The sequence below is a fragment of the Uloborus diversus genome, chromosome 6, assembly GCF_026930045.1.
Source record: "Uloborus diversus isolate 005 chromosome 6, Udiv.v.3.1, whole genome shotgun sequence".
In the NCBI taxonomy this organism is placed as follows: Eukaryota; Metazoa; Arthropoda; class Arachnida; order Araneae; family Uloboridae; genus Uloborus; species Uloborus diversus.
The window spans coordinates 5,001,946-5,027,644 of NC_072736.1; the positions used below are offsets into that span (position 1 = coordinate 5,001,946).

Genomic DNA, 25,699 nt, shown 5'->3' on the forward strand with positions numbered 1-25,699 from the left:
TTCGCTTTACATATTCCATTCATCATCAGAGCTATCGTGTTCTGAGGCAAATTAAAATGTGTTATGAAGTAAATATTATAAATTAGTTTAATATGTATCATGAATAAAAACCTTTCTTTTTCTTTCTTTCGGTGCTTAATTGCACAGGTTTGTTTTGATGAGGACTACAATCTGAGTTTTTTGCCTCCCTTACACATGATATATTTTTACTTCCTTTTACAAAAAAGGAAGTATTGTATTCGCGAAAAAATTTTCACTCAAAAATCGCCCTTAATTTCCATTTTGCTCACCCCCAAATGAATGTTGAGTTTTTTTTTTCGATTCGACCACATGCGGAAAAGTGCCTAAGAATGTATAGACACGCGAAATATCCATTTTGACCATCACCGAGGTAATTACAACGACTTTTCTCGTGACGTCTGTATGTATGTGCGTATGTGTGTATGTGCGTATGTGCGTATGTGCGTATGTGCGTATGTATCTCGCATAACTCAAAAATGGTATGTCCTAGAAAGTTGAAATTTGGTACATAGACTCGTAGTGGGGTCTAGCTGTGCACCTCCCCTTTTGGTTGCTTTCGGATGTTCCTAAGGGGGTCTTTTGCACCTTTTTGGGGGGAAATCATTGTTAATTTCGATGTAAACTCAAGTGGCGTTATAATTTGTCGGACACTTGGCGATATATCGCCAGTCTTTTGGTCGCCAAGTTTTGTCGCCAACTTGGCGACAAATTTGGCGGAGTTTTTTTTTTTTTTTTGGTTTCAATTTGGCCATTGTTGGTGATATTTAGAGAATAAATATTGAATCACATTAAAATAGCGAATAATGGGGAAATGACATTAAATTGGAGTAAAAGGAAGTCATGTGATGCACACATCAGCTCGTTTATTAGACATATAAACAACACATGAAAGAATTTACATCACAAAGAAGGGAAAGTGCAACCAGAGCGAGGGTGGGAGTCGAACCCATCGCCTCAAGTGTGCCAATGTCAAGCAGTCACTTAGACCGCTCAGTCACTGAGGTCCCTAAAAACCTTTCTAAGAAATAAAATCATCTGTCATGATTATTGCCATTATTAGGAATGCTAAAAGACACCACATTTTAGAAAATTATGCGTCCCCGTTTAAAGTTATGGTTACAGTACTTTTCACAACATTATATCTGTATCCAAAATGTCGGGATTATTGATGATCAACGAACGATATATATTCAGCTTTTGACTTAAAATTAAGTGTAATAATTCTTTGCTGTTGGATAAAGGTTCTTTCTTTTTTTTAAGCCATGATACATATGCTTAAATCATATACATTAGTTGTCAGAGTTCGATATACGTTATTCTGTTAAGGATGGAATCTCCATGGCATTTTTTGGCACTGATTCTAAACAGAACTCACTTGAATGTACTTTTAATTGGTGCACTTCTCAGAGCGAATCACAATATTTTAATAACATCAAACGATTAACTATGCGATTTCTGCTCTGAATTGCATTTTTCTACCTATCTATCTATTTATAAATAAGTTATGTGTTTAAAAAACATTTATAAAATGTGTTAATGAAATCCATTTTATGCACATTGTTGTTTTTTTCATGCTTAAAACCGAAATACACTGAAGAAGGGGGAAAAAATTATTTTAAAGCATTCAATTAGAATCAGAAAACGTTAACTTTCAGATCTATATTTTATCGATCCTGAGCTATTTTGTTCTGAACGAATTATCATTAAAGATGTTTAATAAAAAAATTCATTATTAATGTACGTTCTCATTTGGTGATCAATAACAAGCAAAATTTTCTTTTCCAGTACCGAACGGTTTCCAAAATGGCTGTAAAACTGATGCTGATGTTTGTGGAACATGACACAAGCAACGCACTTTTACTCAAAGATGCAGTCACATCGATTGATAGACAAGCAGGTATGAACAAACCTTAAACTGTTTATGGTAAATTTTCACTCGTTTGTCTCCATAAACGACGACCAGCGGTTTACATCGCTTTAAAGTAGCATCTAATTGCAAAGAAACACTCCGTTTGCCGTATTCCAACCTCTGTGAATGTTATACAGGGTACTGCACAACTCCCTCCGGAGTTTGGAAGGTTTATTAAAACATATACAGTAGAACCTCCAATAAAGGACACCTCCAAATAAGGGACACCTCTATTTAAGGGACATTTTTTCTGGTCCCAGTCCCTTTGAATAGGGACCTTCATGTATTTGCCTCTGAATAAGGGACACTATTTAAGGGATATTTTTTCTGGTCCCAGTCCCTTTGAATAGGGACCTTCATGTATTTGCCTCTGAATAAGGGACACTATTTAAGGGACATTTTTTCTGGTCCCAGTCCCTTTGAATAGGGACCTTCACGTATTTGCCTCTGAATAAGGGACACTCTATTTAAGGGACATTTTTTTCTGGTCCCAGTCCCTTTGAATAGAGACTTCCATGTATTTGCCTCTGAATAAGGGACACTATTTAAGGGACATTTTTTCTGGTCCCAGTCCCTTTGAATAGGGACCTTCACGTATTTGCCTCTGAATAAGGGACACTCTATTTAAGGGACATTTTTTCTGGTCCCAGTCCCATTGAATAGAGACTTCCATGTATTTACCTCTGAATAAGGGACACTCTATTTAAGGGACATTTTTTTCTGGTCCCAGTCCCTTTGAATAGGGACCTTCATGTATTTGCCTCTGAATAAGGGACACTCTATTTAAGGGACATTTTTTCTGGTCCCAGTCCCTTTGAATAGAGACCTTCATGTATTTGCCTCTATTTAAGGGACACACTATTTAAGGGACAATCACAAAACAAAAATGCAAGAAATAATGTATAAGCACATAAGAAATAGTGAATTTACTGAAATTCAAGATTCACGTTTCCTGTAAAAATTAATTGAGGTAAGTTTGACATAAACATATGTGAAGGAAAAAAGTAATGTATTTTTTTTTTAAACTTGCTGAAATTAAAATGCATAATTTGCCCTCTCAACAATTTATTCAAGTTGGTTCAGGGCCGACGAAGAGTTCAGGGCAAATAATTAGCTTTGTTTATAAAACTTAAGAAATTTGAACATTAATTGTAATTCACATGGTATTACAACATAAAGCAAATACATGTAATGAATTACTTCAAAATTATTTCTGTATGCTACAAAACTTTGCCATTACAAGTTTTTTTCATTAAATTTTAATTATTAAAATAATATAAAATTAGAAATGTGAATAATTATGAATTTTATTTAACATAATGAGACATTTTATTATTTAATCTTAAGTGTTAATAGTTAATGTTTAATGTGATATTATACTACTAAGTACACGGCATGCCTCAATTCATTCACCTCCGAATAAGGACACCTCTATTTAAGGGACAAAATGTCTGGTCCCCTTAGTGTCCCTTATTGAGAGGTACTACTGTATATTACAAATACAGCTACAAAGTTGGTTTTACTAAAGAAAAAGACTCTGCAAGTTTTGTTTTACGAATATTCGCTTTATAGACCGTTCATCATGCGGCAGATATCAAACCTAAAATCTAATTCTTGTTTACTCGCTGCAACATGCTACGATCAATGGCTGTTCATTTTCCAATTAGATGGGAATGGCCAAGGGCTGTCAGATAATGGAATACCTCCCCATTATCTGATAGCCGTTATCCATTTCCTTAACCCCTTCTGTCGGAATTATGAAATACTTGACCAAAAATGCTTATTCAGTAAAACCTGTAAAGTTGACCACCTTTGTAAGTTGACCACCTGTCTATGTTGACCGCTTTTTTCAGGAACGGAATTAGTCCTATCTCATATAATGAAGGAAAACCTCTGTAACTTGACCACCTCTCTAACTTGACCACCTGTCTATCTTGACCACTAATATACACCTCTTTGGTTTGGAGTATTGTAAAAAACCCTTTGTAAGTTGACCACTAGGCAAAAGCATTAGATTGTACTAAAAGTTCCTTCAGTCGTGCCTCAAATAAGTAACCAGGCATTATAGAAAAACCTATAAATATTTGTTCCCATCGAAAAACATTGGGCTCATGTTAAGTCCCAGAAAAAGCGCCAAAATTCAATAAAGAGGTATTTTGTTGAAGAGTAGATTACTATGGTTAAAAATGTACAAGAAAATATCAAATGAAGAATTTGAGTCACTTTTGAGTTGTTAAGAATCTTTAGGAATTGTTAATATCAAGTAAGTAGTTTTTCATAACCAATGAGGCTTTTTTTTTTGATCGATTCACAGAAATTTTAAATTTGTATGATACTTTACGCGTCATTCTGGTAAATAATCTCTGAAAATATTTAAGCAACATTTTTTCTTATTGTTTTAAAGTAATGTTAAACAATGACAGTGAGTTTAAAGTATTCCAATTAGTTAAAAAATGAATGCATAGGACAAGAAACAAAAAAAAAAAAAAAAAAGAAGTAAGTATAAGTTGACCTCTATAAGTTGACCACCTGTCTAAGTTGACCATTAAAGTACTGCACCACAAGTGGTCAACTTACACAGGTTTCACTGTATTTGGTACACAGTATACTATGGTAAAGGGTATCTTATAGACAAAATTTCAAGTTTGTAGGAGAAAAATTAAAAGAGATATGGCACGTCCAGTATTCCGAACTTATATTTTTGAAATTAATATTTCACATAAAAAAATGATAAAATACCAACAAACTTAATTATAAAATGTTGTTTAAACAATAATAAAGCATAATATAATCGTTTGAAATGATTAATTAAAAATTATATATTTTTTAAAAAAATTAAGAAAAAAACTTCGCTTTTCGGACGAGAATCCATGGTTGGAAAAATGAGCCGTTCTCTATCTTCTAATCCTTATATGTCAGTGTTGTCAATCCCAAAACAAAAAATTATTTCACAGATTGTAATAAGCAGAATGTAAAGAGTCAACTACAAAAAAAAAAAAAAAAGAATCAAGTAGTTTAATCAATTATTAAATGATTAGCAGCTGTTTAAAGTGTATGTCCGGTATACCGGACACCAGGTCTGAAGGGGTTAATGCCAAGGTTCCTGGTTGTTGAGCTGGACAAGAATCTGACGACGATAATCACCTTCTTCTGCTCTTCGGACCTAACTCCTTGCGGTTTTTTTTATAAGGTAGCATCAAAGAGCTTGCGGCTTATGCCACGTGGTTTATAATATTTACGCCAAGGGATCGCAACTGCATTTGGTAACATTTATAGGGACATCTTACTACGAGTTGAACAAGATTTAGACTTGATATTTGCCGAAAGGTTCAACTATTGAACATTTGTGAAATAAAAGTTGTAGAGTTTCTTTCTTCAGTAAGACCAACATTGTAGTTGTATTGATAATACATTTGGTTTTGATACGCTGCCAAACTCCGAAGGAAATTGTGACATACTCTGTATTATCGACAATGGAGAAATGTAATGTTTACTGACAGGTCGATAATGAACTTGCAAAATTATTTCCTCCCAATCAATGTATGAAGAGAGAAGAGTGGGTGTTTTGTCCCAGAAATAGATGGCAAAATGATATCCATTCCATTTTGAAGTGTCATGGTCTACACTGACATCATGATGGCCAAGCACACCTCATACGTACAGGTAGTTATCAAAATAATGAAAACACCTATGAACAAAAGTCACGTTTTTGAATATGCTTCCTAAGTAATGAAGAACAAAACTATCTTTTTTTTCTTTATAAATAGCAATGTACATATTCTGGTTGTACAGGGTGACTTAATTAAAGTTCTGGAAGACTTGGATTTTTTTCAAGCACGTGAAATGTCGGACCTCTCAAACTTTAAAAGAGGCCAAATTGTTGGAGCGGGTCTAATGGAGCAAGTGTGACTGAAATATCTCAACTTTTTGGTGTTTCTTGAGGTATAGTATCTGAAGACATGACAGCTTACACACAACGCGGTACGACAAGCTTCGGCAAAGTAAAATAGTGGACGGAAAGAGAAGCTCAGTGAAAGAAATCGACGGATATTGAAGCGGATTGTAATGTCTAAAAAGCGAACAGTAGCAAAGGTGACCATAGAACTCAACCACCATCTGGATTCACCAGTGTGAGTGATTGATTGCAGTCAGAAGGCACCTTTTTTACCGAACATTTAAGCAGAGTAGTCATTCCCAACATACTTGTCACAGAGTGTTTCCATTATTTTGATAACTACCTGTATCTTCGAAGCGAACTCGCTGGTCGCTAAGATATACAAGCTATTCAAAAAGAGTTTTTGCAAAGTAAGAGAGAAGTTGCGCGTCGTAAACGAATCTGTCAGTAAAACATAAAGGTATAAGCGTGTTAGTTAAAATAAATCCTCAGAACAGTTTTTACAATAATCCAAAATAAAAATAAAACGTAACCCCGAAATGGAAAGGTAAAACTATAATCTACAGACTGAACTAGTTAAAATAAATCAACGCAAATATCTTACGCTGCAACAGAAAAGAACAAATACGTGTAAAATATTTTGAAATCAAAATTTAATTTAAATTTTAAAAAGATGAACGAAGTTAGAGACAATCCATCAAATTATAATTCATCTTTCTCAAATTTTAAATTGCATTTTATCTTTCTCCCCTCACATATATTTTATTATTCTTCCTTTTCCTTTCAGGCACTCCCCTTTGGAGCCACATCATGCAACTCTTGAATGAGAAAGAGAATTTGGACATGGAACTTTTAGTATTTTGTATGACACTTATTAACAAGGTACATCATGCGGCAGATTTCTTATTTATTGTCCATACGTTTAAATATTTATAAACTCTTCAAGAACGCAAAGTAAGGTTTAGATACAAAATTTAGTCTGTGGTTGCAATAATTTACGAATACTAAGTGATGTTCAACATCACCATCGTGCTATTAGCTAACAATGAATTATTTATTTTTTTATATTATATTTATACACCTTTTTGCAGTTTTGTAAACGATCGTGCCTTTAGGAATCTATTTATTAAGAATGAAACTTAAAACTTATGGTTAGCTCTTGAGTCACAATAATACAACTATGTAGTAGCATTACCAGTTAATGTCACGAACATAAGAGTTTTATTCAGCAAATTACCGCCCTATAGCCAGGGCTATAGGACGGTAACTTAGTGAATATACCTGCCTCGCCTTCAATATTTGAGTTGAACCGAACCATTGTTTCGGTCACTCGTCTGAACTGTGCTAATTCTGTATTAGCTACCAGTTTGTTTGGCACTCTAGGCATCCTTAAGAGGTTTTTCATCTCCAGCTCAGTCACTCCTATGCCGGGCTGATGAGTACTAATAAGCACGAAACTGCAGTCCTCGGCTGGAATTGATTGAGCTGGCGGTGTATTTCATGTATTTCTGCCTTAGCCCTGGCTATATAGGGCGGTAACTTAGTGAATATACCTGCCTTGCCTTCAATATTCGAGTTGAACCGAACCATTGCTTTGGTCACTCGTCTGGTCTGCGCTAATTCTATATTAGCTACAGTTTGTTTGGCACTCTTGGCTTCCTTAAGAGGTTTTTCATCTCCAGCTCAGTCACTTTCCTATTCCGGGCTGATGAGTGCTAATAAGCACGAAACTGCAGTCCTCGGCTGGAAATGACTGAGCTGGCGGTGTATTTCATGTATAAGAGTTTTATTATATAAGGCTCACTACTAATCACCTTCATTTTACTAGTAACCATTTCTGGTATGTTTCGTTAAGGAAGATCAGGGTTATTCGAAAATAACGTGTCACTTTAAGTTGCTCTGAATTGAAGCATATATATTTTTAAAGTTTTTAACTAGATACATGTTCCGCACTTGAAAAACTAATTAACTGTTTCGAGGGTGACATAGCGAGCCTCTTCATTGGCGAGGAAACAAAGAATACACTAATGAAGAAGTTTACTAATTTATTCGTGAATTTCAAGCCACTTTTTGTTAGTTTAATTATTCTGTTTTTTATTTTCTTTCTCGCTTTTTAGTAAACAATTTTAACTGCTTTTGCGATTAAAGGGGTCTAAGAACCTTTAACCTCCAAAATTTTCGACTTTCTGGAAAAAATATATATGTTGTGCATAACTTAATTCCGAACAATTTGATACCTTATATCTTACCATACGCAATTTTTTTTTTCAAATTATCGTAAAAATGCGTAAACTTTCCCCATAGAGATTTATGTTAACAGCAGCTGTTTAAGCCTCTTTTTCTCAGGTGCCGGTTTCTCGTTTTGCGTGCGTGATATCTCAAGAAGTTTCTTATATATTTCCATAAAACTTTTAAAGCATGTTTGTCTGGTTTATTTATACGGTCCGAACTTATTTTTTTTAACTATATGTTTAATTTTTTGAAATTTTATAAGTTATTATCGAAATTTTCCAAAATTTTGGGCGAAAATATTTTTTTTTAATATTAACTTTCATTTTTAGTTAAAATTTGGGTTCAGATCATAAAAATAAAACAGACAAACATGTATGAAAAGTGTTATGGAAATACGTATATAAAAAACTTTCTGAGATATCACGCACACAAAACGAGAAACCGGCACCTGAGAATAAGAGGCTTAAACGGCTGCTATTAACATAAATCTCTATAGGCAAAGTTTGTGAATTTTTGCGATACCTTCAAAAGTTTTTTGCTGGTATAGTAACAAATAAGGTATCAAACTGTTCAGAATTGAATTATGCATAACATATATGTTTTCCAGAAGGTCAAACATTTTGAAGGTTAAGGGTCCTTAGACTCCTTTTAATAGAATGAAATGAATTGTTAAAAAGTAGTTGCTTGGTGACATTACACTCCAGCGTTCGCCCTGCCTACCACTATACGAGGTTTAACCGGTTAGATGTGGTCCTGAAGAGCTTTTTTTTTTAACCCAGACCAGGAGCCGACCAACCCCTAGTCCAGCATCCTTAGAGGTGTTAACTTAGAATCGAAACTTGGAGGACTATGTGATCACGACACCACCAGTCACCATTTGTGAACACGGATATCTTCGACCAGCTGGTATCGAGCCCAGGATCCTCCATTCATGAGTCCAGCGTCTGATCGATCAGACCAGCCATTTTTTTTTTTTGAGCAATCACGATTGCTTATTGTTCTCACTTGACTGTTTTGACGTCCTATCATTTTATTTTCCCACCGCCACCTTCTGCAGCATCATCGTCGACCGGGTCCTCACGATGCTGCTCCTATAGCGAAAGCCGTCTCCAGGTTGCGTCAATATCCCACACACACGCTCATACATACACAACTACACACACACGCACACACACCCACAAACACACACATACACCTACACACACAGACGCAAACACATACACACAGCTACCCACACATTCATGCCTGCACACAGACACAAACACATATGCCTACACACACATACTCCGCCACACACACATTCATATACACAACTACCCACACACTTATGCCAGCACACAGACACAAACACACATGTCTACACACATACACATACCCCCTACACACAAACACACATACCCCCACACACAAACACACACGCCTACATACATGCACTCGTGATTGCGAAAAACATAATTTGAATTCAAGATGTCAAAATTCAAATTAATTTTTCTTTTTCTTTTTTTTTTTTTTTTTGTTATAGTATTCGAATTTGAAAGCGTGATAAATTGATGAAATTATAATCATTTCAATGTTGTCTGTTGCATCCAATAGTAAATAACGGCCGTATGCGTACCCGATAAGCAGAGCCTGATTATCGCAGGGGCATGTGGGGCACAGGCCTCTCCTCTTAGATTTCAGGGGGTCCCAAAATCCTCTTAATTCATCATGCTAATTAAAAATAAATAATGATTTTACTCAGAATCTAGAGTACAATGATATCTTTGATAGTTTTGCAAATGCCAAAACAAGGAAAAAATCCATTTGTTGATAAAAATTCCTCTTAAAAGTGTGATCTCTTTGCAAATCAGAATACCACTACAAATTTAGTCTTATTAAAAGTTACATCATAGGTAATTTTGGTATTTGCGGTTCACTGCAACGGGCAAAGTTTAACCACATTTTATATATTTATCGTTTACTACTACAGTCGGACCTCCATGTATCGAACTTCCACATATCAAAATTTTCTATATATCGAAATCCCAGCACATTTCCATGTTCATTACATAGAAAATTTGTTTCTATCTATCGAAAAAATCTCTATGTATCGAAATTTTTCTCGAGACATTCGCAGATTTTTTTTCCACTTTAGACTGTTGATCTCATGAAAAATGAAGACAAGGGGAGGAAATTATCTTCACTAAATATCTTCACTATCTATCACTATCACACTTTCCATATATCAAATTTTTTCCCAGCAATTTGCTACTTCGATATACGGAGGTCCGACTGTATATCTCTTCTACTTTTTAAATGTATATATTATATTGTGATATGAGGTACCACCAAATTTAGTATGGTTGTGTAAAAACGCAAGTATCAGAATATTTTATTGCTTCAACATATAAAAAGTGGGAATGGGGGGGGGGGGGGGCAAAAAATGAATTTCGTGCCCGGTGTCTTCAAAAATCTCAGTCGGACCCTAGGGGGGGCCCTGAAATTAGAAATGTGCCCCATGTCCAATGTCAGCAGAGCCATGTCCAATGTCAGCAGAGCCGTGTCCAAGGGGAGGGTTTTAGGGGTTAAACCCCTACCATTGAAAGAAAAAAAAATCAATGAATCATTAAACGATTTTCCAAAACGTATTTTAAGCTTTAATTAATTTTAGAGTTAAACTCTGATACAGTATTCACCCTCTTTAATATTTCCCCATCTTTAGCAATTAACATTTTCCTCAATTGTAGGATTCCCAAGCCCCTTCGCTTCTAAGTGCTTGAAAAAATTAACGACGGAGGAATGGCTGAAGAGTCCGGCAGTGCTGTAAGCATGCAGGGGAAAATTATTTAAAAGAATATTAGACAATGACGTAGCCCCCCTTTCCCAAAAAAAAAAAAAAACTTAGGGGCAGGGAAAATGGTTACTTTGCTTACTGTTAGTTTTTTTTTTTTTTTTTGTACGCCTTTAGTGTTGGATGAATTAGTCGTTTCACACATTAGAAAAATGTTTCTATGCGAAACAGCATTTTTTTAAAAATAAAATTTTATTTTCATTAAATTCCTGTTCAAATGTTATTTGATGGAAAAACAAAAGGAAAAAAAAAGAAAGAAACTAGCATTAGGTGGCATAAAAGAAATATGTGTGCTTTTGCAAAATGTTCAACTGTACAAATAGGATTTCATAAAAATAAATAAAAAAAATAAATAAATAAACCACACACACAAAACGTATTAAAAAAAAAAGCCTAGTTATCGATCTAAAATGAACTATTCAACACGCGTAGTTAGTTTTTTTTTTGAAAATGTAAGTTACAAAGGTAAAAAGTTTCAACCCCTATCTTTATGAAATCCTGGACACGGGCCTGAAATGTCAGGATGATCGGGCTCTGCCGATAAGTCTGTACCAAGGGTCAGTCCAAATTTTTAGAGTACGTTTAATGCATAATCGTTGTTTTATACATTAGAAAACTCCTCCTTTTAGGTAGCAGACGGCTTTGGCGACCAAGACAGCTACTTCGACTTCGTGGACGCTTTGGAAGAGCAAGGAATGGAGAAAGTGTCCCAGTTCCATTTGTGCCGAGCCGGGACGGACAAGGAATTGTTAAAACAATTGCAGATATACGAAGTGAGTTGAATGTATAAACACTCAAATGTGTCTATTTACCTTTAAAAACCATTTGCAACTGAAATCAGCTTTACTAAACTTTCAAAATTGTGACAAAACGTGCAAAAGAGAATACTTAACCTAGAGCCCCTACATATACCCGGCCGAACTGTCCGCCATTTTGGATCAAAAGTCAGAGAAATATTTATTACACTAGATGTTTTTTCGCTTCCTTTCAGCTTCATTTTATTTTAGCGTAATGCATTCGTTTTTGTTCCGCATTGTTATTAGAACTACACAGCGTCATATTTTGAAAAAAGAAACAAACCAACAAAACATTAAGAAATCGAAAACATTTCAATTGGTGAAATATTACATATATTATTATTATTCGGTTATTTGTATGTTTAATTAACTTGCTAATTAATTATGAAACTAGTATTACTTTACATTATTAATGCTCTTAGTAGTATTTGTGTAACTATATATTTTATGTGCTGATACTATATAATTTAATTTCCAATAAAGTGAATTAGTCCTATTTTTAGCAGCATTGCGTTTTGGGATCTTAGCACTTTATCAACTGATTTAAAAATGTAACAGTTGTACAAAAAAAAAAAAAAAACACAAAAGCATATTTTTTCAGACTAAATTACACCATAGCAATAAAAGTAGTACAGTGAAACCTGTGTAAGTTGACCACATGGGGTGCAGTACTTTGGTGGTCAACTTAGACAGGTGGTCAACTTATAGAGGATAGTAATGAAATTTTTTTTTTTGTGATTTTTCTTCCAATGCATTCATTTTTTAACTAATTGGAATACTTTAAACTCACTTTCATTGTTTAACATTACTTTAAAACAATAAGAAAAAATGTTGTTTAAATATTTTTAGAGCTTATTTACCAGAATGCGCGTAAAGTATCATACAAATTTAAAATTTCTGTGATTCGATCAAAAAAAAAAAAAAAATTGCCTCATTGCTTATGAAAAACTACTAACTTGATACTAACAATGCCTAAAAATTCATAACAAGTCAAAAGTGACTCAAATTCTTCATTTGATTTTTTCATGTACATTTGTAACCATGGTAATCTACTTTTCAACAAAATAACTCCTTTTTGAAGTTTGGCTCATTTTCTGGGACTTAACATGAGCCCGATGTTTTTCGATGGAAACATAAATATTCATATATTCATAGGTTTTTCTAAAATGTTTGGTTACTCATTTGAGGCATAACTGATGAAACTTATAGTGCAATCTAATGCTTTTGCCTAGTGGTCAACTTACAAAGGGTTTTTTACAATACTCTAAACCAAAGCTGGTGTATATTAGTGGTCAAGATAGACAGGTGGTCAAGATAGAGAGGTGGTCAAGTTACAGAGGTTTTCCTTCATTATATAAGATAGGACTAATTCCGTTCCTGACAAAAGCGGTCAACTTAGACAGGTGGTCAACTTACAAAGGTGGTCAACTTTACAGGTTTTACTGTACCGAGAATTTACATAACAATGTTTACTGCTTTCGCACTGCCGAGTTTTAGCTTCGGATTTCCAGCAAATCGTCAATAAAATTGATTTTTTTTATCTTGGGTTATTAAATTAAAGAAACAAAAACCTTTGTGTGAACTGTTAGCACAGTACACTGTGGCACATTCACTTATTTTTACGATCTTAACATTCTTTCTTGCGTCTTTTAATAATTGACCCTATGGCAATGGCTCAAAAACAGACGGTCACTTTGATCCAAAATGGCGGATGGGTCGGCTCCCTAGTTATAGGGGCCTTAACTTAACCCATAGCCGATGCAATCAAAACTGTATATTAGTTTATGCTTGTAATTTGTGTTATGCTTCCGAATATACATACAAATTTGGTTTCTGGGGAGAAATGATAATAGTCCAATCTCATTACACTGTCCCACAGACAGAAAGACAAATGTTTCCTTATAAGCGAGGTGATCACATTTAAAGAAAAAAGTCGCCTATTTTAACTTCTTAATACACGGATTTGTCAACTATAGTGGTTGATCTAGATAGAAGCGTAAAATTTTTAACCGAAGTGGCATGCTAATTAAAATATAACCTTTGTTTTGTCTACAGACGAAATTTTTTTAGTCTGCTCAGCTCTTTGGGCATTTTTAAGCTATCACGATTGCTTATTGCTTTCATTTGACTGTTTTGAGGTCCTATCATTTTATTTTCCCGCCAGCACCCTCTGCAGCATCACCGTCGACCGGCCGCCTCACGATGCTACTTCTATAGCGAAAACCGTCTCCAGGTTGCGTCAATATCCTACACTTACACGCATACATACACGCACGTACACACACACACAAACACAGACACACTCATACATACGCCTACACGCATACACAAACACATACACATACTCAAACACATACACACGCATACATACAGACACCTACACATACACACACAACTACCCACACACTCATGCCTGCACACAAACACATATACTCAGTAAATTACCGCCCATTAGCCAGGGCTAAAGCAGAAATACGTGAACACACACAAACAAACACACACAAACACATATGCCTACACACACATACACATCCCCCCCACACACAAACACTCATACACACAACTACCCACACACTCATACCTGCGTACAGACATAAACACACATGCCTACACACATACACATATCCCCTACACACAAAGACACGTACCCCCCCCCCACACGCACGCCTACATACACACACACACTCGTGACTGAGAAAAACATAATTTGAATTCAATTGGTCAAAATTCAAATTTTTATTTTTTTTAAATCTGTTCTCGCGTTGTCAAAATCTTTCTGTAAGTGAGGGGTGAATTAGAATACTCTTTTAGGGACCCTCATTGCCGACAATAATCAAACAACTAAGAAAATGCTTGAAAGTTGTAGTGATGAACTCAGCGAACCGGATACTCTTGAAAAGTCTAAGGGGCATTCTCGATTATGACTTCGACGCGTGTCGTGTGATCCGACTAACATTCGTGTATTATTTGTAGGTGTACAATGCTATTCTAGTGTCTGTACCGTTTTATTCATGCATTAGTTGCCAAAAGTAATGCAAGTTTGAAAAATGTAACATTCTTACAATATAAGGCCATAATAATAGTCTTTTCCCAGTTAAACTGATCTTATTAAACTGTGAATGTTGTAGAGGCATTTTAAGGAACAATTATTAAAGTTCGGTACGATGAATTTTTGAAAGAAGAGTTTACAAAACCTTGTGCTAAAGCCAAAGGCTGTCAAAAATCATACTAAATTTTTTTCGGTTCAGTAGCACCCATTTATTATCCTTTCTTTAGAGAAGAACTCGAAACTTTTTCTTTATTTCACTTTATTCTTGGGTTACCAACTTTGATTCTAATTTCTGGTAAACTGAACTTTCTTGTACGATATTTGTTCAGCAATAAGACAAATATTTTGTTCAATAACTTAACTATATCTTGTCTTAAACTAGTTAAATATATTGAAATCAAAACATACCAGTTCAGCTGAAAAGATACCAATATATTCTTTTTTTTTTTTTTTCTTGTTTTATTCTTTTAAAACTCTTAAATTTCTCAAACTTACAACATTTTCAGCCTGTACTATATTTTTCTATGTTTTTTTTTTTTTTTAAACTTGTGCTTTGAAAACATATAAGTCAAAGCAGTCATATAGCTTGCTGTAAGATTGTTATGATTGAAGAAGCAGTCGAACTACGCGATATATTATTTATTGATTGGAAATACTTCTCTGTTTAGGATATTGGTTGATAACTTACTTTTTAAATACTATGCTTTGATAGCATTCACTTCCATGCATAAAGCTGTTTTAAAATACGTGTACGAATATCGGCAATGTTTTGTCCCCTAATGTCCAGTTTCATATTCGTTTAATCATCAGGGATAAACTTGGATAAGTTTTCATGGATAAACAAGCATAATCTGCTTCCGAAAGTCGTAATACTGAGCTACTGAGCTATATATTCAAGTGGAATGCAAATACGGATCTTTCTTAATCCTGCTTTCGACTGGAGTAAAAGGCCCGTCGTAGCCCGATCAGTAGAGTGTCGGATTCGGGGCCGGAGAGTCCTGAGATCGAACCTCGATGGTCGAAGATCCACCGTCATCATTAAAGGGGACTGGGCGACGTTAAATATGCTCGTGGTCTCAATGTCCTCCAAGTGAAACGATACCTCTGGGGGTGCTAGCACCAGGTAGCTATTAGCTCCTGGTCTAGTTCTAAATTCTCATTAACTGTTCGATCCGGTGATGGTGCTGCCATCTATCGGTATAAAAAATAATGGAGGCAAGGCACTTAGTATGCAGTCCTCGACATAAATACAGTTGTAGTCAGTTGTGACTCGGAATCGAAAAATCGACTGGAGTAAATGCTGAGTTTTTTACCCAGAATGCACTACACGAAACGAGTTTGCTCACTTGCTAGGTATAGCTGCTAAGGATACTTGGTAAAACTGCATTCCCGGGTACAACCATACTATCTCTTTTCACATATGAACGGTGAATTTTCCAATCAGTTTTTTTACCGGAGCTGGAGCGGGGAATTGCGAGATAAAAAAGCCTTATGTGAACGCGACTAAAGAGAAGGATATTGCGCCTGGATTAAAGCGGGAGACGAATTCACCAGCTCCTTACTTCTTTCGGGCAGCTGCCGGAAGAATCGCATTTAACCTTTCAGCCATTGGGGGCCCAAAATATATATTCTGTGGCAACTCCAGCATTTATATTCTACTATTCTCCAGTTAGTTACATAACTCAGTGCGTCAATTATATTATGTTTATTCGCTAATTGTCATAAAGCGTGCCAAGTTTTAATTTGTAACATTTTACCGCAGGCAGTGCTAAAACACGAAGATGGTGAAGATGACGGGAAACCATTTCCTGGAACTTACATAGAGAGGTAAGAACATCAGATATTTATCTCGTTGGCCGTGGTGGCCTGATCGGTAAGGCATTGGACTTCGGACCGGAGGGGCTCGGGTTCGATCCTCGCTGGTCGAAGATCCACCGTCGCCATTAATGGTGACTGGGCGACGTTAAATATGCTCGTCGTCACAATGTCCTCCAAGTGAAACGATACCTCTGGGGGTGCCAGACCAGAAAGTTATTCGGCTCCTGGCCTGGTTCTAAATTCTCAAACTGTCCATAGCTGGCACCACCATCTATTGTGTTGTCTTCTGAAGGCAAGGTTCCTAGCACGCAGTGCTTCATAGTTTGAGGACCAGAGATCCCTTTGATAGTTGATAGTTGATTTATGACGTTATTCCATCTCAACACTAACACGGTTGTAGCTGAAGCTTCACATTAACGGGAATTTTTCATGACCGCGCGAATTGAATGACTATTTTGTAGTGAAGGCTTTCAAAAGCTGTTGCATAGCGACGTGAGGCATAGCATTGCGCGAATGTTTACACAGCTTAATCGGAACAAATTAAGTCTTGTTTGTTCTTTAGTGGTGTTTAATGTAAAATTTAAATGAAAAGTAGTTTACTTTCCTTTTTTGCCACATATCTCTTCTCACGCAGAAAAAAAAATTTGTAATAACTGAATAACAGAAGAAAGTGTTGAAGCTAATTAAAAAACGTATAAAATGCACACATTTGCAAAACATTGCAGGCATTTGTTTCGGAGTTACAAACAACCCCTTTTTTATTTCCCCCATTTCATTTACCCCACTCGGCAAAACCAACTCTCTAACTCTGAATGCTTCATAAATCACTGATGGACATACAGACCTGTATTCCGACTGGGAGATTTCGAAGAATTTCCAGATACAATTTCCTTTTAATATAACTGCGACTATCCAAATAATAGTTTTCTGACATGTTTCGTGAAAATTTCAAGCAATAGTTAAACGTCTGTATATTTTTCTTACGTTTCATTAAAGTCATAAAACGCATTTCTCCTGTTTGCATGATTTATCATAAATCTTAAAGAACTACCCTACGCAAGCAGTCAGAGTAGATTGCACTTAAATAAATCCAACACAATAATATTCAAGTTCTCTTCCTTTTTAGCCAACATATACTTACACCACTTTGAGAAAAATTTCACCTTTTCCATTCCTATGGCGTTCAGATACGTTGATGACCTCATTGTTTTCAACTATCACAAATTTTTAAATGATTCCAAGAGTATCTATCCTCCAGAATTAGAACTTATTCAAACCAATGATATAATATCAAACAATCTAATTTCCTAGATCTTAATATTTCTCTTTCAGACAATTCCGTTCATATTGATCTTTTTGACAAACGACTTTCCTTTCAATTCCACGTTAATCGTTTCATTTCATGGAATTCAAATATTTCTATCAAAGTTTATCGTAACACCTCGATTAATGAAATCAATAGAATTAAAACTATCTGCAACAAAAATGATTTCGTCTCCAAAAATATTAATTTATTGAAAAGTACTTTAGACTATAATAAAATTCCTCAATCTTTTTATTTAAGTTACATTAGAAAAGTAAGGAATTGCCCAACAGAGTGAAGTATAGCGCAATTGTATTATTGCAGTAAGGCCACCAAAGCTATGAAGGTTTATTGGGACCTATCCTGAAAATTTCTGATGTAATTTCCGATCCGGGTTTTTTTTCTTTTTCCAACTCCAGGTTTTTTCATCTCCAGGTTCTGCCGCTGCCGTGTCTTAACTGCATGTATGCCTGGCACATGCAGATCATTTCTCTTTTTCAGAGTCTACTTTCTGATTGTTTCTTCCTTTTGATGGTTCGCCTGAATTCGCTTTTGTTAATTATTTTCCAGGTATGTTTTCTTGTTCAATTTTCCTCCAAGGCTCTCGGGGATGAAAAGTTGTTCGAATGATATATATATATATATATATATCATTCGAACAACTAATAATATACAATATCCGAACAATATATATATATATATATATATATATATATATATATATATATATATATATATATATATATATATATATATATATATATATATATATAATATATATATATATACACGAATTATTATACTTTTGTGTATTTCTTTGTACACGATGTCAGCGGCTAATGAGGCCTACCCAATTTTATAGTTGGCCTTATTATACTCCTTGTAAGAATGTTTATCAGTTTTATATTTTATTTTAAATCTTTCTCAATATATTATAAATGTTTATAATTAGTTACGACTATTTACTAATTGGTTCAGTGTTATAGTAGTACCCCAAGCAGGCCCTCTGAAAAGTTTCACCACATTGTTTACGATTCTAGTTCGGACGATGAAAAAGACAATGTGCGGCTCGCTCCATTAAAAATTACAGCATTTCAGGAGTTTGCCTACATCAGAGAAAATTTTGAAAAGACAAAATAACAAACACAAATTGTTAGAAGAAAAGCCGTTGATTATCAGAGAACCCTAGTCATCAAAGGCTTGTATGACAGAAACAAGAAAGAGAAGAAAATAAAAATGACGTAAACCTTCAATGAAGGAAATGATACTAAAGAAAACGATGCTATTTGGTACTGTCACACACTTGGGAGAGGATAGGATGAATGACGTGAGACTATCTAAAACGCGGCAAGTGGTATCATAAGGGATGCGTCGGTGTAACAGTCTATGACAAAGATAATTTTGAGTGCCCTGACGGTTGTTAAACAAGGAATTTTTTTGTCATTTCGTAGACATTAAGCATGATTATTGCATATGTATTACAATTGATCTCAATTATCAATGTTAAAAGCTTATTTTGACCATTTAAGAGTGTTAAAGTTCTTAGGCCTTATTATCCTGCCATAGTATAATGAGGCCTAATGACAAAGTTTTAAAAAATGTTTTATTTCATGCTCGTTATCTGCAAAACTGGTGATTTTTAACACGCTTTTATTAGCTTCACCTATATGTATGTATGTATGTATCTTGTAACGGAATCTTGCAGCTCAAATTTCGCCCACTTCCTGCGATCGGATTCTTTTAAAATTTGGCACGCGACCTCAGACCCGATGACAATGCAATATTTTCTAATCAAATTAATTAATTAACTCTTTTAATTGTTAGTTTCCTCCAATTTTAATCAATATTTTGGCATAAATCCAACAATGAAAAAGGAAAAATTAAAATTTAAAAAAAAAAACATTAAAAAATGCTCGCAAAAACTATTTAAAAATATCTACAAAAACCTTTAATTTTTCTGCATCAGACAAAATTTGTTCCAATGTTCCAAGGTAATTAGGACATGAAATATAATTGTTTTTAACTAATTTCATGCCAAAATACTCCACATGCAATTTATCAGCGAAGTTGAATGTTTTTAGATCTCGGCTATTACACTTTAAGGGGTACAGTTGCTCTTTTTGGAGTTCGAGAAACCACGTTTCAAATGCCACCCGAGACCTTTAGTCGCTTTTTTTTTGGGGGGGGGGGCAAATTTCATGAATATAAAAGTTTTTGAACAATGTTGAATTAAATTTTTTTCGTAAAACAAGTTAAACTAAAAAGAAGAAAATAAAATAATAGTTTAAAAAACTAAAAAAAAAAACACGCTTTCGTAGCAAATTGAACTGAAAAGTGAAAAATAATCTTTGGATGATGGTAGTTAACCAATCACTTAATTTTAATGTAATACAAAAAAGCATGGGGGGCTTCTTATCAGTTGTCTCGAATTTCTTCCATTTGTTGTCCAAGCAAAAATGTAAATAGACAGCACCCCACGGTTTTTTGTATTACATTAAAATTAAGTGATTGGTCAACTACTATCATCCAAAGATTATTTATCACTTTTTGGTTCATTTTGCTACGAAAGCGTGTTTTTTTAGTTTTTTAAACTATTATTTTATTTGTTAGTTTCTTGTAGTAATTGATCTGTATGTTTAATTAATGTTACAATTTGTTGATTCGGGTACATAGTTTTTATTTTATTTCGAATCTCCCTTAGGTAGACCTTATCACCCACACCTACTTTAAGTGCTGCCAGAGTGAACTATAAGAAACTCTTTGTCTTGTATTGTGCGGGACTCGGGACATATGGTCAATACGCGACAGTTTCAACAGCAGCCAACGTCGTGTCGCATTGGGACTTGACACTTTCAGGATGTTGCTTTGGGCTTAAAGTCATACCCAAAATGCATCTAATTGCGTGGGGATCAAAGTCAAAATATATATGTTACACGTGCACCGCATCTTCGTTTTCAAAGACGATTGGTCGAAGTTGAACAATCGGTGTCAGTGATCTAACCTTTCTCGGACACTTGTGAAACTAAGAGGGAATAGCGACAGCTCCTTTTATGTCCTTAAGATCTATGGATTTAATCTTTTGAATTCAGCAAACCAACAAAAAAATCTTATAATTTCTTGTAACTACTCATTCTTATGTATAGATGGTTTGCCTTCAATTATCCGGACTCTGTTAAACCAGACTTCGCTTATTCCGGACAGACATTTAAATGCATATACTGTTTGAATAAAAGGCAAGTCAGCGCAATGATGTATTTTTGTTGCCTTTCTTTTTTACTTTTATGATTCTCTCTTATGGAGTTTTCATTCCCTTGAATTCAAAATACAGTTTTTACCGTGCACTGTAGTTTGTGTATGTTCCTTCGTTCAATTTATGAGTCATTTTGTTTATTCCGTTCTTTCGTTAATCCGGACGACCTATAAGTCCGGATTAATAAGGTCTATATGTCAAATTTTAATTGTATTTCGCCTTTTGTGACGCATTACAATCCTCTTATACAGGGTTTGTATAAAAAGTAACCGGACTGAGCTTAGAAAACATATTTATTGGCAAAATTTCTACACTTTTTCTCTAGAAATCTTCAAAGCAGTCCCCATGGAAGTCGATAACATGTTGGTACCGGATTTTCCACTCACTGAACGCCCCCTGGAAGTCGGTAACCCGTAAAGCTTCTAGAGCCCTCGTCGTAGCGAGTTGAACAGCAGAGTCCCGAACCGCATCCCCTTTAGTACTCTCTTGACCTTGGGGAATAGGAAGAAGTCCGGTGGTGCCGTATCCGGCACACGACGCTCATTTTGCTCGTCCGTCAGGTGTTTTGGCCCCAGCTTTGCATAGATCTCCCTCATGCCCAGATCGTTCTTAATGTCGTGAACGTCATCTTATCGATACCGACCTTTTCTGCGATTGCTTGGATGCTCAGACGACGGTCAGTGTTCAACACATCACGCACTTTTTGCACATTTGGGTCCGTTTGACTGATTGATGGTAGAACCCCTATAACTGGAGAGGCCGACGCATCCGCCATTTTGGAGCAAGCGTACAATAGGGAAAGCTACCTTTATTGACAATCATTCGCCAAACAGCGAACGAGATAGTCAGAGAGCGAAGGTGAACATTGGCGACATTTTGGACGTAATTGGCGTCGTCTCTAGTCTGCCAGTCACTTTGCGGGCTATTAATGATCCATTTCTTTTTTCTTCTTGCATCTGCTGGAAATCTGAAGAGCTGAAATCCTCTTTTGGAGCTGTTAGCTCAATTAACAGCCGAACAGCCACCCATTTGACTTAATTTAACACATGCTAAAGAAATGTAATCATCAGCAGCAATGCTATCGCTACAAAGCACTGGATCAAGTTTGCTCCAAAATGGCGGATGCGTCGGCTCCTCCACTATTGGGGCCTTAGTTGGTGGACGTCCGGCGCGCTGTTCGTGATGGACGTCATCGCGGCCCTCTCGAAAATTCTTATGCCACTGGAGAACTTGAGTTCTGGATAAAGCTTCCTCACCGTAAACCTCATTGATCATTTGAAGTGTTTCCGTAGGCGTTTTCTTGAGTTTGACACAAAATTTGATGTTAACACGTTGCTCGATGGTACGCTCCATTTTAACTCCGGCGAGATCACTAAACACGCACTGCTCTCTCGCACGATGCTAACCCTTCAAGTGCTTGGAGGCAACTGACTCGGGTCCGCTCCCCTTCCCTCGATCCCCCACCACCACTAGAGCACCAACAACCGGTTTACAAAGGTTTTACCTGGGCGTCACAAACTCAGTCCGGTTACTTTTTATACACACCCTGCATATAATAAGGTCCCTATATATATATACAGCTCTAATATATAATAGTCAATGATCGAGTAACGCTAACTTCACCATCAATGACACTTGCGCCACTTGAATCCCGCCCAATGAACTTGATCTGGTCATTTAACTGTTTTAGTGGTGAGACTGTAATTTCAGATGAATGAAGAAACGACAAAGTGGTTAACAATGAACGCTATCCACTGGGGTTAGGGTTAAAATTTCAACTATCGAAATATCACCAAACAGGCAGTGGCTTCGCTCAAATGTAGAAACAATTTTCTCCTGTCATTCCATGACGGGCGATTTTCTAGTATACTAATAATGATTCTTTTCCCGCAGGACACGTAATGTTGCCGAACGCGGCTTCAACAAAGAGCGACGGAAAAGTCGCCGTCATTCCACGCCCATTCTACCGACACCGCCTTCTTTCATGGCGCCCAAATCGCCGCCCCCAGCCTCGCCCACCATCAAAAAGCCCTCGCTTCCCTGGGTTCGAAGGTAAGAAATTCAAGTACACTGAAAAAGCATACAAAATGTTCAGTAAATTACCGCCCATTAGCCAGGGCTAAAGCAGAAATACGTGAAATACACCGCCAGCTCAGTCATTTCCAGCCGAGGACTGCAGTTTCGTGCTTCGGTCACTCGTCTGGTCTGCTAATTCTATTATTAGCTACCAGTTTGTTTCGCATTCTTCGCTTCCTTAAGAGGTTTTCCATCTCCAGCTCAGTCACTTTCCTATGCCGGGCTCATGAGTGCCAATAAGCACGAAATTGCAGTCCTCGGCTGAAAATGACTGAGCTGGCGGTGTATTTCACGTATTTCTGCTTTAGCCCTGGCTAATGGCGGTAATTTACTGAATATACCTTGCCTCGCGTTCAATCTTCGAGTTGAACCGAACCATTGCTTCGGTCACTCGTCTGGTCTGCTAATTCTATATTTGCTACCAGTTTGTTTCGCACTCTTGGCTTCCTTAAGAGGTTTTCCATCTCCAGCTCAGTCACTTTCCTATGCCGGGCTGATGAGTGCCAATAAGCACGAAACTGCAGTCTTCAGCTGGAAATAACTGAGCTGGCGGTGTATTTCACGCATACAAAATGTGTTCAGTATACATTGCACGTCTTCATAACGTACGAGGGAAAAAGAAGACAGTCTTGTGAACGTTACACAGTCGAACTCACTTATAAAGAGCGCTAAGGGATCACAATGTCTGCTCGTCATAACCGAGTACTCGTAGAAAACAAGTTCGTGAAAAAAAAATCATAAAACTTCGTCACATTCGGTTTTTTTTTTTTCTTTTTAATCTCTCATGAAAATGGATTTTTCAGAAAATCACAGTTAGTCAAAGTATCAGATAAGTTTCCAATAGCAGAAAGAACTTTCCTTGAACACAAATACAGGGTCCATTATGAAAGTAATGAGCATTTACTGGCAAAATTTGTTTATTGATCGTAATTTGTACAAATGTTCAATATTCTTCAAAATACATTCCTCCTGCATCAATACACTTGCGGAGACGTGTTAGCCACGCCTGAAAGGCACCCTGAAACTCTTCCAAGGGAATGCCTCTCAGGAACGTTGTAACATGGTGTTGGATGTTTTCCACGGTTTCCCAATGTTTTCCTTTCATCTTTCTCTTGAGTCGCTGAAACAAAAAGAAGTCACATGGAGCTAAGTTGGGACTGTAAAGGGGTGAGGGATCACCGGGGTGTTGCTCCGGGCCAGGAAATTGGTAATGATGAAGGTTTTGTGACTTGAAATGCAATCGTCCTTGAAGGCTTCTTGCAACATCTGGAATGTTTCGGTTGCATTTTTTCCAAGCCTCAAGCAAAACTTGACGGCGTTTCGTTGTTTAAGCGAACGCTCCATCGTGTCATGTTACAAAAGTTGAAAACACACTTCAAGCGGAGGCACGTATCTCCTCTCACACTGCTCGAACTCAACTGACGACCGGATGCATTGAAAGGGCATCTCCCCCACCACATTTTCCAGCCAGTTTTACCGTGCTGCCATCTATCGTCGCGTCACAATAACATTATGCTCATTACTTTCATAATGGACCCTGTATGGAAAAAAGATTCTTCATGAAAACTTACTATTACAGAAGCGCACACCTGTAACGGTCATTAAAATGAACCATTTACAAAACTATAAACTTTTATTTTTATCAAAACAAGTATTAAAACACCTGAACTACCATTGGTGCAGTACAATCATCTAAGGATCTTGTGTCAGTAAACCCAATAGATCCCAAAATGAACATAGCCCCACTTAATAGCGTTAGCGCATCAATGGGGTTGTTTCCTTTAGTCAAAAGTAGTACTTTTAGTCACTGAAATTGATAAAATCAGCAAAAAAACTAACATGGACCCAGAAAAGTCTTTCATTTTCCCAACAATTATTTTTTAATTAATTTTTTTAAATGTTTGATTTTTCAAACAAGGCGTGGTCTTGATGACGTCAGAAATGATGCTCTTTGGCGCATCTTTGTACCGCGTTTCCACGTTATGATAATCAAGCAGCGAACTAAAATTACGCTCTACGCTTGCTATCAACCATATCGTTGCCAATACACGTGAGTAAAGATGCGAATTCAATATTTTGCACTGTGAATGACAACACAGAATGGCATTTCATCATTTGGGACGTCATCGGCAAGAAATGTAAACAATGAAAGCGCACCGATTTAAGTAATTTTTTAAAAATATTAAACTTAAACAAATTATTTAAAAAATGGTCAGATCCTATGATTTTATGCATGCTCTTTCAGAAAAAATACTTTTTTAAATTTTGGAAAGGACCCCATTGTCCAACTTCAGGGTTTTCTTCACTGGAAGCCAATTAAAGTTATTTGGATAATTTTCTTCAAAGGTATTTATGTTCCATTAGATTTCTTCTTCAAGGAAAGGGAAGTTCCTCAGAAATATGAAAATTCTCTATTGGCTTCGAGCCATAGTGAGTTTTTGAGTGACGGCAAATCTCACTATTAGTATGAGAGCCGATGATGCTATATGTGGATTTACTCGAACATAAACAAGTTATTT

The 25,699-nt window shown here is 36.2% G+C and overlaps 1 protein-coding gene across 1 annotated transcript in view; it reads left to right on the top strand.

Annotated features, from left to right (window-relative positions):
• The window catches only part of LOC129224166 (uncharacterized), a 245,757-nt gene that overhangs the window by 149,592 nt on the left and 70,466 nt on the right, over positions 1 to 25,699 (top strand). The window contains exons 20-24 of the mRNA XM_054858583.1: positions 1,807 to 1,918; positions 6,613 to 6,707; positions 11,517 to 11,660; positions 16,496 to 16,560; positions 22,998 to 23,156. Coding sequence (XP_054714558.1) covers positions 1,807 to 1,918; positions 6,613 to 6,707; positions 11,517 to 11,660; positions 16,496 to 16,560; positions 22,998 to 23,156 — 575 coding nt within the window. The remainder of the gene's footprint in view (positions 1 to 1,806; positions 1,919 to 6,612; positions 6,708 to 11,516; positions 11,661 to 16,495; positions 16,561 to 22,997; positions 23,157 to 25,699) is intronic.